This window comes from Pan troglodytes, chromosome 19 (genome assembly GCF_028858775.2).
Source record: "Pan troglodytes isolate AG18354 chromosome 19, NHGRI_mPanTro3-v2.0_pri, whole genome shotgun sequence".
Classification (NCBI taxonomy): Eukaryota; Metazoa; Chordata; class Mammalia; order Primates; family Hominidae; genus Pan; species Pan troglodytes.
Window position 1 is genome coordinate 26,712,023 of NC_072417.2, and position 14,188 is coordinate 26,726,210.

The 14,188-nt window shown below is 45.6% G+C and overlaps 1 protein-coding gene across 1 annotated transcript; it reads left to right on the plus strand.

Moving 5' to 3' along the window:
• Positions 1-8,357: 8,357 nt before the first annotated feature.
• On the plus strand, positions 8,358-12,006 carry KRT37 (keratin 37). Its single transcript, XM_016931832.3, has 7 exons — positions 8,358-8,849; positions 9,037-9,119; positions 9,948-10,104; positions 10,450-10,611; positions 10,690-10,815; positions 11,297-11,517; positions 11,898-12,006. The coding sequence occupies exons 1-7, from the start codon at positions 8,358-8,360 to the stop codon at positions 12,004-12,006; spliced, it is 1,350 nt and encodes a 449-aa protein (XP_016787321.2).
• Positions 12,007-14,188: the final 2,182 nt, after the last annotated feature.

Below are 14,188 nucleotides of genomic sequence, written 5' to 3' on the forward strand. Positions count from 1 at the left end.
GAAATCCCATAGGCTGAAGGAGGCACAAAACAGCAGAGATGGTTCCTGGCCTAACACCCCAAGGACTTCTATAGGGTACACTTATATTTTTTATCCTTATACTTCTGTCTATGTAAGTATGTCTATAGGATAAATTCCTATAGGCAGAAATTATTGGTCGATAGTGTATATGTGAGCACGGTGGCTCACACCTGTTATCCCAGCACTTTGGGAGGCCGAGGCGGGTGGATCATGAGGTCAGGAGATCGAGACCATCCAGGCCAACATGGTGAAACCCCGTCTCTACAAAGAACACAAAAATTAGCTGGGCGTGGTGGCATGTGCCTGTAGTCCTAGCTACTCAGGAGGCTGAGGCAGGAGAATTGCTTGAACCCGGGAGGTGGAGGTTGCAGTGAGCCAAGATCATGCCACTGCATCCTAGCCTGGCAATAGAGTGAGATTCTGTCTCAAAAAAAAAAAAAAAAAGCATTTGTAATTTTAACAGATACTGCTGAACTATTTTGTAAAGAGGTTGCACAACTTATTCTTCCCCTCAACAGTGTATGAAAGTGCATGTTTTCTTTATTTTGCTACAATCATGACATTAATCTATTTTGTTGTATTTTACTTTATCATAGAAAGAACACCTAACATGAGAGCTACCCTCTTAATAAAATTTTAGGTATACAATAAATTACTATGGACTCTGGGTACAATGCAGTACAGTAGATCTCTAGGCCTTACACATCTTGCTTGACTGGAACTTTATGTTCATTGAATAGTAACTTTCCATTTCCCCTTTTCCCACAGCCTCTGGAAACCACCATTCTACTCTTTGATTCTATGAATTTGCCTATTTTAAATACCTTGTATAAGCAGAATTATGCAGTATTTGTCTTTCTGTGATCGGCTTATTTCATTTAGCATAATGTCTTCAGGGTTGAATCTATTTTAGATACCTCATATAAGCGGAATCATGCAGTATTTGTCTTTCTGTGATTGGCTTATTTTATTTAGCATAACGTCTTCGGGGTTTATTCATGTTGCGTATTGCAGAATTTTGTCCTTTTTAAAGGCTGAATGGAATTCCAGTGTTTGCACGTACCAATTTCTTTTTGTATTTATCTGTCAACGGACATTTAGGTAGTTTCCACATTCTGGCTATTGTGACTCCTGCTGCAATGACCACAGGAGTGTTAACATCTCTTTGAGATCCCGATTTCAATTCTTTTGGATAAATACCCTGAAGTGAGATTGTTGGCTCATATGGTAATTCTATTTTTAATTCTTTGAGGAATCTCCATACTGTTTTCCATAGTGGCTGCGTCATTTTACATTTTCCCAACAGCGTGCAATGGTTCCAACTCCTCTATATCCTCACCAATACTAGTTGCCTTTTTTTTTTTTTGATAGTAGCCATCCTGAGTGGTGTGAAGTGATGTCTCATGGCTTTGATTTGCATTTCCCTTATGGCTAGTGACTTTGAGCATTTTTTCATATACCTGATGGCCGTTTGTACGTCTACTTTAGAGAAATGTCTATAGAAATCCTTAGCCCATTTTTAAATTAAAAAAAATTATTTTTTACAGTTGAGTTGTAGGACTTCCTTATATATTTTGGAGGCTAACCCTTTATCAGATATATGATTTACAATTCTTTCTCCCATTCAGTAGGTTGTGTTTTCACTCTGTTGTTTCTTTTGCTGTGCAAAAGCTTTTTAGTAAGACTAAACTTCTGATCTTTGCTAACTTAAATAAGTAAAAAATAAGTAATTTAATAAGCATTTTTGAATTATGAATGGTGTAAGCATGTAAACACACCAGTAACAGTAAAATCCATTAAAAAACACAACACTTATTTAGTGCTTACCATGTACTCTGTGCTAGACACTATTTTACGTGATTTACAGGTATGGATTTTTTTAAAACTTAAATCCATTAGCTAGGTGCTATTGTCACTCCATTGTGCATAAGCAGAATTTGAGGCACAGAGAGGTCAAGTCACCAGCCCAAGTTCACACAGCTAATAAATGATAGAACCAGAATCTGAACCCAGGCAGGCTGGATCCAAAATTCACTGTCTTAAACCTCTACTATGCTGCATTAAAGGATTTAGTAATAGGTCTTGGTATGAGGTAAATAAGGGGAAATGTCCTGCCTTAGCATGTAGATAAAGAAACTCTAGGATCAGGGAACAAAGGAGAGGGGAAATGAAGATAACTTTTTCAGTATTTAGTCTCTGATGACCTTAAGACCTGGGATAAGAATAAAGCAAACTGGGCAGGGTGCTGTGGCTCACTCCTGTAATCCCAGCACTTTGGGAGGCCGAGGTGGGTGGATCACCTGAGGTCAGGAGTTGGAGACCAGCCTGGCTAACATGGTGAAACTCCATCTCTGCTAAAAATACAAAAAATTAGCCGGACGTGGTGGCGTACGCCTGTAATCCCAGCTATTCAGGAGGCGGAGGCAGGAGAATCTCTTGAATCCAGGAGACGGAGGTTGCAGTGAGCCAAGATCAGACCACTGCTCTCCAGCTTGGGCAACAAGAGCAAAACTCCATCTAAAAAGAAAAGAAAAACAAAAAAAGAATAAAGCAGAATAATAATTTAAAAAATACTTAAAATCAAACCAAAGTTTCCCAAGTAACTAGATTTTAAAATCCTATTTAATAGAAAAGAAAACGGTGACTTTTTTTCCCCAAAGCCTTCTGAGGTGGACTTTTGAAATGATAAAGGTGTTTTGGGGTATCCTTCCTCAGACTCTGTTTTCACCCAGCAAGTCTGAGAGCCTTGCAGGCACAGTGGTATCAGGACACACTGCTGGTCGTGGTTTGCAGATGTTTTCCTGGCGTAATTCACATCAGGATGCAGTGTGTGGGCAGCTCCTGTTTCCTTAGGTGTCTTCAGAATTTTTCCTCTGCAGCTGGAGCAGGTGGTTGCAGATTAGACTCACACCTTGTGGACCGCCCAGTGCCTCTGCTTCTGTCTCACTCAGAGATGCGTCAGAACGGTCAGACTCAGAGATGCGTCTGCACCATGGCACCAAGTGATGCTGTTCTGAACCCAGTGTTTCCCCTCTGCCTGAAGAGAGATTACAGCTCAAAATCTTTTAATCCTGAAGAGAGAAGAGGTGGCCCCTGTGAAGGAAGGAGGGCTGCAGGACTACCTCTGTCTTCTCTCTTCATCTCTGATACTTCCCTTCATGCAACTTGGAATACATGTTTATTTTCAGGGGCCAGAAACTCTTTTTAAAGAGGAGCAAGAGGGCCGGGCACGGTGGCTCATGCCTGTAATCCCAGCACTTTGGGAGGCTGAGGTGGGTGGATCACGAGGTCAGGAGTTCAAGACCAGTCTGGCCAACATGGTGAAACCCCATCTCTACTAAAAATACAAAAATTAGCTGGGTGTGGTGGTGGGTGCCTGTAATCCCAGCTACTAAGGAGGCCGAGGCAGGAGAATCGTTTGAACCCGGGAGGTGGAGGTCGTAGTGAGCCGAGATCATGCCATTGCATTGCACTGCAGCCTGGGTAATAGGGCGAGACTCTGTCTCAAAAAAAAAAAAAAAAAAAAAGGGAGGAAGAGGAGGCTCATCTGATCATCTGCGATGTCAAGGATTGGCTCCTTCCCACCTACACAGCTGAGTACATCCCAGACGCCTGCCTCATGCCTTCCACCTACTGCCTGTTCCTTTGAGACTGAAGAAAATCAGAAGAGCCCTCTGCTGTACAAAGGACTAGGCAGTGTCTATGTCATTATGCAAAATGGACCATGCAGAGCCCAAGCCAGAGACACATATCAAGCTTTGGAGAGGTGTGTCAGGACGCAAAGGATGCAAAGCTTCAGCTGTGATGCTTAAGAATTAACAAGTGTCATATGTTCTGAGACAGAAGGAACCATGATTTTAGCCAACGGGATAAAATCCTGCCAGAGGATAGGGTCAAGAGAGGGTTCCTATTTAGCAAATCAAAGGGAAGAATTTTAATGCTTCAATTCTCTGGATTATAGTGATGCTATGTGTTGAGGCGGAAGATAGGAACAAAGGGGTCTTTGAAGATGGAAAATGCAGATTGCACCCAGAGGCCTCTGAGGGATGGCCTGGCAGGGAGAGGTCCTCTAAGGATTGCCCCAGTAAAGAATGAGTCATAGCTGACCTCAGGGCCGCTGGAGCCACAGCTGACCCACAGTGGGTTTTCCAGATGGAAATTCTTCTTGGGAAGAATTCCAGAACCCTTATTTCTCCTTGAGAGAATTCCAAGAGCCCAGGTTTCATCAACATCGTCATCCCCTGACTCCCTTGTGGTTTTCACGGGGATGCATGTTCAACTTTTTCTCAGAGCAAAGATGTATTTATGCTGTTTAAAAATATATGCACACAGTTTTATGTATAATGTGGCATCATAACTTGTAGGGCATTTACTCTTATTTTATACATTCAGATATGTTTGGTGTTTTTTTTTGAAACACTTCTTAAGGCTACACAACAGGACAGAGAAAAATAAACAGGAACATATTCAACAATTATAAAACATGATATGATAAAGAATATAAAGTACTAGTTTCCTTTCAATACTTCAAAAGATACATATATAAACTTTAAAAAATGCTCAACATCACTAATGATCAGGGAAATGCAAATCGAAATCACAATGCGATACGACCTTGCTCCTGCAAGAATGGCCATAATCAAAAAAATAAAAAAAACAATAGATGTTGGAGTGGATGTGGTGATCAGGGGACACTTCTACACGGCTGGTGGGAACGTAAACTAGTACAGCCACTATGGAAAACAGTGTGGAGATTCCTTAAAGAACTAAAAGTAGAACTATCATTTGATCCAACAATCCCACTACTGGGTATCTACTCAGAGGAAAAGAAGTCATTATGCTAAAAAGATACTTGCACACACACATTTGTAGCAGCACAATTCACAATTGCAAAATCACAGAACCAACCCAAATGCCCATCCATCAGTGAGTGGATAAAGAAACTGTGGGCTGGGCACAGTGGCTCACACCTGTAATCCCAGCACTTTGGGAGGCCAAGGCGGGTGGATCACCTGAGGTCAGGAGTTCAAGACCAGCCTGGCCAACATGGCAAAACACCTTCTTTACTAAAAATACAAAAATTAGCCGGGCATGGTGGTGGCACCTGTAATCCCAGCTACTCGGGAAGCTGAGGCAGGAGAATCTCTTGAACCTGGGAGGTGGAGGTTGCAGTGAGCCGAGATGGTGCCACTGCACTCCAGCCTGGGTTACAAGAGTGAAGCTCTATCTCAAAAAAAAAAAAAAAAAAAAAAAGAAACTGTGGTACATATATATGATGAAATACTACTCAGCCATAAAAAGGATGAATTAATGGCACTTGTAGTGACCTGGATGAGATTGGAGACTATTATTCTAAGTGAAGTAACTCAGGAATGGAAAACCAAACATCATATATTGTCACTGATATGTGGGAGCTAAGCTATGAGGATGCAAAGGCATAAGAATGATACAATGGACTTTGGGGACTTCGGGGGAAGGGAGCGGGTGAGGGATAAAAGACTACAAATAGGATGCAGTGTATACTGCTTGGCTGATGGGTGCACCAAAATCTCACAAATCACCACCAAATAACTTACTCACGTAACCCACCTGTGCCCCAATACTTATGGAAAAAAACCCCACCACTTATGGAAAAAATACCACCTGTACCCCAATAACTTACGGAAAAAAAACCTAAACTTTTTTTTTATAAGTAACATCACAGATGCTTACATCTTCACATGCTTTTAAGTATTATTTGTACTCAGTGTAAGGCTATTATCATTTTTCATACATAAAGTTTTTTTTAGCTGCATAACAATGCAATTTGTAATCCATTCAAGTAAATTCAGCCCCAAAGTTGTCGCTTCCCAGCATTAAGTCCTGCGCCCACCCCTCTTCTAAGATTTTCTAAAACTTGTATTTCAGGGGAAAAAAGTGTAGCTGAAGGGAATGCATATTTGATGCATATTTGGCTACACGATTTCTGTTTATTGCATTTTGCTTCCTATTTTATGTCTAAATCCTATTATTTTCATTTAAAATCTTAATAATGGCTCATTTCCAGTATGTCAATTTCAAAGACTTAAGGTTTTGCTACTAGTATCAGCCATTTGTTTTCCCACTAATTGGGATTTTTTTTTTTTTTTAAAGAGGTTATTTATACTCTTTTAGAGCTTGTCCCATGGTCCTTCTGGTTTCCCTCTACCACTTGGGAGGGATGACTCCTGGCCACACCCTCATTGGTTGACTTGTTTTCCAGCTCTACTGGAAATCTCTGGGATTTGGGATATACAGTCAGAATGTTTCTGTCAACGACAGACCACATATACGGGCGGTGGTCCCACAAGATTATAATGATGCTGAAAATTCCTATTCTCTAGTGATGTGGAAGTGGTTATAATGTCGTAGTGCAATGCATTACCTTTTCTATGTTTAGATACACAAATATTATCGTGTTAATAATAGTTGCCTATGATACTCAGTACAGCAACATGCTGTACAGGTTTGTAGCCAAGTGCTATAGGCTGTGCTATACAGTCTAGGTGTGTAGTAGGCTCTACCATCTAGGTTTGTGTGAGTTCACCCTATAATGTTTCCACAGTGAAGAAATCTCTTAACGACGCATTTCTCAGGACGCACCCTGTCTTAAATGATGCATATGTTACAAACTAGCGTAACTATTTTTTTCTTTTTTGAGACAAAGTGTCACTCTTGTTGCTCAGGCTGGAGTGCAATGGTGCAATCTTGGCTCACGGAAACCTCCGCCTCCCGGGTTCAAGCAATTCTCCTGCCTCAGCCTCCTGAGTAGCTGGGATTACAGGCATATGCCACCATGCCCAGCTAATTTTATATTTTTAGTAGAGACCGGGTTTCTCCATGTTGTTCATGCTGGTCTCGAACTCCTGACCTCAGGTGATCCGCCTGCCTTGGCCTCCCAAAGTACAGGGATTACAGGCGTGAGCCACTGCACCCGGCCTAGTTTAACTTTTTAAAGTGCATTTTCTTGTCGTCACTGCCATAGTATTTAAATCTTTTCCTTTGCTGGAACACAAAGACCTTCAGTAATTTTCTTTTCACCACAATTTCTCATCCAGTAACTAAGCCCCTTCTTGCCCTCTCCTTAGGCCTAGCACTGACGGGGCAATGACACCATTGTTCTCACCGGGGGCCATGATGAAGTGAAAAGAGAATGGGCCTAGCAGACATGAGACTGAATCGAGCCTTTGCCAGTTCACTAACTGTCAATCAGAAAATGTACAAATGTACTTCACTCTAGTTTTCTCATCTGTACATTGAGGCAATGAGTAACCACCTCATAAGTGGTAAGGGTTAGATAGGAAAGAACACAGTAGAATGCCTAGCACACCTAAGTACTCAATCAATGTTAGTTCTGGACCTTTCATTTGAATACTGCTTGAGCTCTGTGCCCAATCTCCCTTTCCTGGATCCAATAAGATTTTTCTTTGTTAGTGGTTTCTTTCTAGATACTTCCTTGGCCAGAACTATAGATCCCCTGTCTTTCACTAACTCTTGTTGATCTATGGTTCTCATTCAAGTTTGTGTAGAACACCCAGAGATTTCAGAGGCATTGTTTACTCCTGATGAACAGGGAACATTGCGTGTCCAGGAACCAGCACACTGCCTGAGTTATGGGGGATATTCAGAAAGCATGCTGAACCAATAAATGAATGAACAAATGAATGAATAGCTGATTCTGACTAGTCAACCAAAACTTAATTAGTGCCATTGCTTCCGGATGTTATTGCTTCTCAAGGGAGTATGCAATGTGAAAGAAGAAAGAAAAAAAGGCGCCTCTCAATCGTCAAATATCAGTAGATGCATTGGTTTTATTAACTGATATTTTCTCTTCAAAGGAAAGGCTGATTGAGTCTTGCACAGGCGAAAGATCCACTGGGTCCCATTGGTTCTCTGTGTCTCCTGCTACACAAATTACTGACGGAAAGATTTGAGCCTTCATTGTGACCACATCCACAGAGACCATAGTCCAGAGAGAGCAACTGGGGCCTGAATCAACTGCTGGTGTTTGTTGAGCAGAAACAATGAGTCTCTGACTTCCCACCAACAGCTAACCTGATATCAAAGAGCCAAGAGGCATCTCAGATTTGTCAACATTGCTTTAATGAGCTGAGGAACTTCTCATGGTAAACTCAGCAGCTGAGTAACAGGATGATGGCACCACAACAGGTAGATAATCAAGGCAGGAGGTCAAAGCACTGGAGCCAACACCCACCCAGGATGGGGTATAAAAGGGTTGGGAGGAGAGGCGGCTTCAGTCTCAGTGGCTCAGCCTTCCCAGCTGATCTGAAACTCCTGTGCAGCCTCAGCCCTACACCATGACCTCCTTCTACAGCACCTCCTCATGCCCTCTGGGTTGCACCATGGCTCCTGGAGCAAGAAATGTCTCTGTCTCTCCTATCGATGTTGGGTGCCAGCCCGGGGCAGAGGCCAATGCTGCCTCCATGTGCCTCTTGGCCAACGTGGCACACGCCAACAGAGTCCGTGTGGGGTCGACTCCCCTGGGCCGCCCCAGCCTCTGTCTGCCCCCAACCTGTCACACTGCTTGTCCCTTGCCAGGGACCTGTCACATTCCCGGCAACATCGGAATCTGTGGGGCCTACGGCAAAAACACCCTGAATGGCCATGAGAAGGAGACCATGCAGTTCCTGAATGACCGCCTGGCCAACTACCTGGAGAAGGTGCGCCAGCTGGAGCAGGAGAATGCAGAGCTGGAGACCACACTCCTCGAGAGGAGCAAGTGCCACGAGTCCACCGTGTGCCCTGACTACCAGTCCTACTTCCGTACAATCGAGGAGCTCCAGCAGAAGGTGAGGTGTGGGATCGCCTGGGCATGCTGGGTCTGAGAAGGCAGAAGCCTTCGCAGGAGGAATCTGCATAAGGTCCAGAGAACTTTGGGTTCTTGGTTTCTCTTGGACATGAGCGTAAATACCACATGTGGAGTGGGAGCTTAGAGTATGGTGCTTTGTGTGTGAACCGTCTTTCCATTTTCCTCAGATCTTGTGCAGCAAGGCTGAGAATGCCAGGCTGATTGTACAAATTGACAACGCGAAGCTGGCTGCCGATGACTTTAGGATCAAGTAAGTCAGGATGAGGAGGGTCAGTGTGACTTCTCTCCTGCTGTATTTCCAAGGGCCCGCCCCATTACTCAGTCTTATATTGTAGGTGTTCAAAAACAGTTTTTGACTAGAAGAATATTTCTCTCCACACCTTAAATTAGCCTGTTGCTAGAAATGGTCATTATATAGGAGGAAAGAGAATATAAGCATTGAAAGAAAAAGAAGGGCTGTAGTCTAGATTGGTTAGAACCTATGTCACTTTCTCCCATATCTAGAAGATAAGAGGATTTTGCTTTTCAATCAGAAGTAAAATTGAGTCATCACAAAAATAAACTGTCAATGCATAGGTTGTTGCTAGACTCACTGACTCTTGGCCAAATCCATCAGCTGGAGGAATTGTCATTGAAGCTCCTTGGTAGCTAGAGTTGTGCTTGAATGAAGGGGAAAAGCAAGAAAACAATGAGAAATAATGAATCCAAGAGGAAAAGCAGCAAACTGAAGGTCCAGAGGCTTATTTTTAGCCATTCTTTTTCCTGGCCAAATGATTCCTATTATGGCAGAATAAATGCTGCATCTGAAGTCAGAACACTTAGGATGAGTCCATGCATTTACTATTAACTGGGCATGGAATTCTGAACAACTCGTGTTTTGTTTCTGAGCCTCAGTCTTCCATCTGGTCAATGGGCATAATGTCCTGACTACAAACTGTGTCGCTGCACGGTTGAGAATAGTGTATACTGCCCACGTGAACAAATGAGGATCCAAGGTGGTGTGGGAGGTAGGAAGCCAGGGCAGCTGAGAGGGGCTCTTGGGGCATTCTTTTTGACCCTGTACCTCCTGTGACGGAAGGCTGGAGAGTGAGCGCTCCCTGCGCCAGCTGGTGGAGGCGGACAAGTGCGGGACGCAGAAGCTCCTGGATGACGCGACCCTGGCCAAGGCCGACCTGGAGGCCCAGCAGGAGTCCCTGAAGGAGGAGCACCTCTCCCTCAAGAGCAACCACGAGCAGGTGTGGCCCTGGCTGCTCAGACTCCTGGAGAGGGCGCTGGGCAGACAGGGGAGCTCCCCGGCCCTGGGGCTCTCAGAGCATTGCCTGGGCTCAGCTGGCCTAAGGATGCAGGGCTGAGGTGGGTCTGAGGGTCCAGAGGGCCTCTGCGGAAAGTGCAGACTTGCCTTGGGCATGAGGAAGGTGTCCAGGTGGGCTCTCCCAAATGCACTCTGGGCAAGACTTTCCCATTTGCTTATGTGTGGGACTCCCCTCCTACTGCTTGCCAGGGACGGAGTCCTGGTGCTGTCTGCTCCATCAAAGGCCGTTTCCTCACGCAGGCTGTCTATCGCTTCCTCATTTCTGCAGGAAGTAAAGATTCTGAGGAGTCAGCTGGGGGAGAAGTTCCGGATCGAGCTGGACATTGAGCCCACCATTGACCTGAACAGGGTGTTGGGGGAGATGCGGGCTCAGTACGAGGCCATGGTGGAGACCAACCGCCAGGATGTGGAACAGTGGTTCCAAGCCCAGGTGAGCGGCGGTTACAGAGCCAGGGAGTACCTGGCCTCCATCTAGGCAGGGAGGTGACTGTGTTTCTCTGTGCTCCAGTCTGAAGGCATCAGCCTGCAGGCCATGTCCTGCTCCGAGGAGCTGCAGTGCTGCCAGTCGGAGATCCTGGAGCTGAGATGCACGGTGAATGCCCTGGAGGTGGAGCGCCAAGCTCAGCACACCTTGGTACGTGTCCTTCACCCTCACTGCACTGCAAATGCCCCGTGCCATGTCCTGGTAGTAGCATCTCTTAAAGTCTCACAAATCAGTTACTTCAACATTAAGTCAAGATCTGGGGTCCTCTATACCCGATGGAGACGTCTTGCTGTCAAGTTCAGTGTGACCCAGGGAAATGGTTTCTTCAGAAAATCAGGTCCACTTCCTTTACAACACAGTGCGGAAGTTCAGGCACTCACTCCACAAGATTTTACGAGGTGCCTGCTTTTTGTCAAGCACTGGGGATACAGGGATGAACACGACAGTTCCTTAAGTTAGATTTGTGTGTATGAGAGAGAAGTCATGGTCATGTTGACAGTTATTTCTCCAGAGCTCTGAGAATGTCCTATGACATTTTGGAATTTGCCCTATGTGTGATGAGTTTGGTCATGATTTTCACTGCTGAGTTTTGGGGCACCTGGATCTCTTACCCCATTATTTCCCATTACAGAAGGATTGTCTGCAGAACTCCCTGTGTGAAGCCGAGGACCGCTATGGCACAGAGCTGGCCCAGATGCAGAGCCTCATTAGCAACTTGGAAGAGCAGTTGTCCGAGATCCGGGCCGACCTGGAGCGGCAGAACCAGGAGTATCAGGTGCTGCTGGACGTGAAGGCCCGGTTGGAGAACGAGATTGCCACATACCGGAACCTTCTGGAGAGCGAGGACTGCAAGTACGTGTGATTTGGGCAATTCCTAAGCCACACACATGACTGTCAGGCAATTCCTCAGAGGTAATGGAAGTGCTTGCAGAAGATATCATCCTAACAAACAAGCCTTCCTGTGCTCTCTTGCTCAGTGACTCATTAACCTCTCCTGGTCTGTGCAGACTGGATTATTGAGAAAATGTTCTCTAAATGATAGCCAGGTCCCTAAGCCAAGTCTTCCCCAAGGATTCCTGGATGTAGAAAGACACAGATGAGAGAACTGTTGGTATAGATTCTCTGGTCTGTGTGCCTTGTTTGTGGCAGGCCCAGCCTTCACCCTGATCTTACCCTTGTCCATCAATCACTGAGACATCTTTTTAATGTAACTTTTCTTTCTCTCCCTGCAGACTCCCCTGCAATCCCTGTTCCACGCCTGCCTCCTGTACTTCTTGTCCAAGCTGTGGCCCTGTCACTGGTGGGTCTCCCTCTGGCTATGGAGCCAGCACGGGGAGATGATTCTGAAGGCCCGAGTTAGGAGATTGAGGCTGGTTGCACTGGGGTCAGGAGTGCCCTCACCTTGCTCAGTCTTCCTTCAAGACCAGACTCACTGAGGCATTTTCCCTAAATCAACCGGTAGCAGATACTTCCAAGGAGTGGCTCCCTGCCTATGCCTCTAAGCTGTATTTTTTGTTGTTGCTAAAATGTTGTAATTATCTTCCATGAAAGCAATTATTTTTCCCGGTGTCTCTTCTTGGTTCTTTTGGTTCTATTCTAGTGTTTCAGAATCTCCAAAAATGTAACTGGGTTCCCTGCATTAAGTGGTCAATAAACCTCCTTCCTGCACCAAGTGCTGTCCCCCCGGTGTTGGTTGTATGTGAGATGTCGGAGAGTCCTGGTCGTCAGGTCCTGTGTCCTCACTGGCTCTGACATCTTGCTTCCAGGAGCTCCCTGGGGTGCTCTGGGGCCTCTGGATGAAGGTCCCTTCCTGATGTTGGATGTGTATTCACCTTTCCCAGGGATCCCTATAGACTGGTGGAAGGAAGTGATGCCAGTTGCCAAGTTTGAATTCTTTCAGAACAGCTCAGAGCTAACATGTCCCTACCTTGTTTCTGGCATCTTCAGCCTCTTGTTATTTTGTCCAAGAGCAAAATCACATCACTTAGCATTCTAATCTCGTCAAAGGAAGGTCGTGTTGAGAATTGCCTGAGCCAAGTTGCCAAGTTTTTCCTCTCACTCCAGTTGGCCCCTTTCATGGAGCCATGAAATTCTCGCCCACTCTCCCAAATGCAGAGGCCCAGATTGGGCACTGGAGACTGGGGTCTTGGTCCTGGGGCACTTCTAGGCTTTAGTTTTCTCTAGAGAGATGCTGCCACTGATGTTTCTGTTGTCTATTCTGCTGCTGTCTTGGAGGTGCTGGCCATGAGGGTTGCCGCTGCATCAGAGCACTCCAAGTCCCTGCCTGCCTCTCGGATGTGGCTTTGGCACTGGCCAAGGTGGTTCACAGCCAGATGCAGTTATAAGCAGGTGGAGGAGCAGCCCAGAGAGGCTGCTGCCTCCCACGCCATGCTAGTCAGTTTACGGCAAGCACCAAGTGTGTCCAGAAGAATGAAACTCTTGGGTCTCAGCTTGTCCATGTGCCCTGGTGCAAAGAGCAATGAAAAACTGGTCCTTCTTCATGGTGGCATAGTGTGGTGGAGGTGGATCTTCTCTAGGGTCAGGGAAACTTGGGTTCAAATCCCACCTTGGTGACTCTGAAGTGGGATTTGAACCCACCTTGCTGAGTGAAGTTGGCCAGGTCACTGCATTTTCTTGAGACCTATTCCTTGTTTGTGGAAGTAGGATAGTTGTATTTCCCTGTCACTGTGGTTGAGGGGTAATGCATCTAACGTTCCTGGCATCTAGAAGGTGTTCAGTGGATATTGGTTTATTGGGGCTCTCTAGGAACCAGCAGGTACAATCTCTTCCTCCCAGAGAGAAAAAGGAGCTGAAGAGATAGTAGCAGAACCCACTCTCAGCATCGGGGCCCTAGATTCTACGTTGGTGGCTGGAAAGTTTGGCCATATTCCTTGTTCGTGTACATGCAATAATAAAAGCCATATTCTGTTGTCATTAGGCCTGTTTCTCACTCCAGGTAGCCTAACTGAATCCAAAAAAGCATTCGTTGGGCTGTCAGAGGACAAGACTGTTTGGTGGGCTCTTCTAATGAGGAACCCACAAGAGTCATGTTTTAAGAAGTGGCCATGACCCTCCCTGACCCTCAGTGTGATGGGGTTGTGGAGATCCGACCTGTCCCCACCTTTCTTGGCCAGGTCACACCCTTAACAAGCTCTACCTATGAGGTCCCATGGCTAGGTGTGACAGGAGGTGCCACTCAGGTACATAGAAAATGAAGGCTAGAGGCTGGCAGGTGGGTAACCAGTGCAGTCAGGACACCTGGACCCTGGGGTTTTACTTACATTCGTTATCCTAGCCTGAGAGCTTAGGGCTCCCTCTGGTACCAAATCCCAGACATCTTTTCTTGCAAGTGATTCTCCCGCCTGGACATTCTGTGCCTGTCCCTGGCCTCTCTGCCTCACATACTCTCACCGACTGGATGGATATAGCCCTGAATGTGGCACAATAGGCTTTGCTTTGGCCACAATAATTGCAACCAGGTGTCTCTTATTTTCCTTCTCCTGAGGCTTCTGCTCCCTTGGCT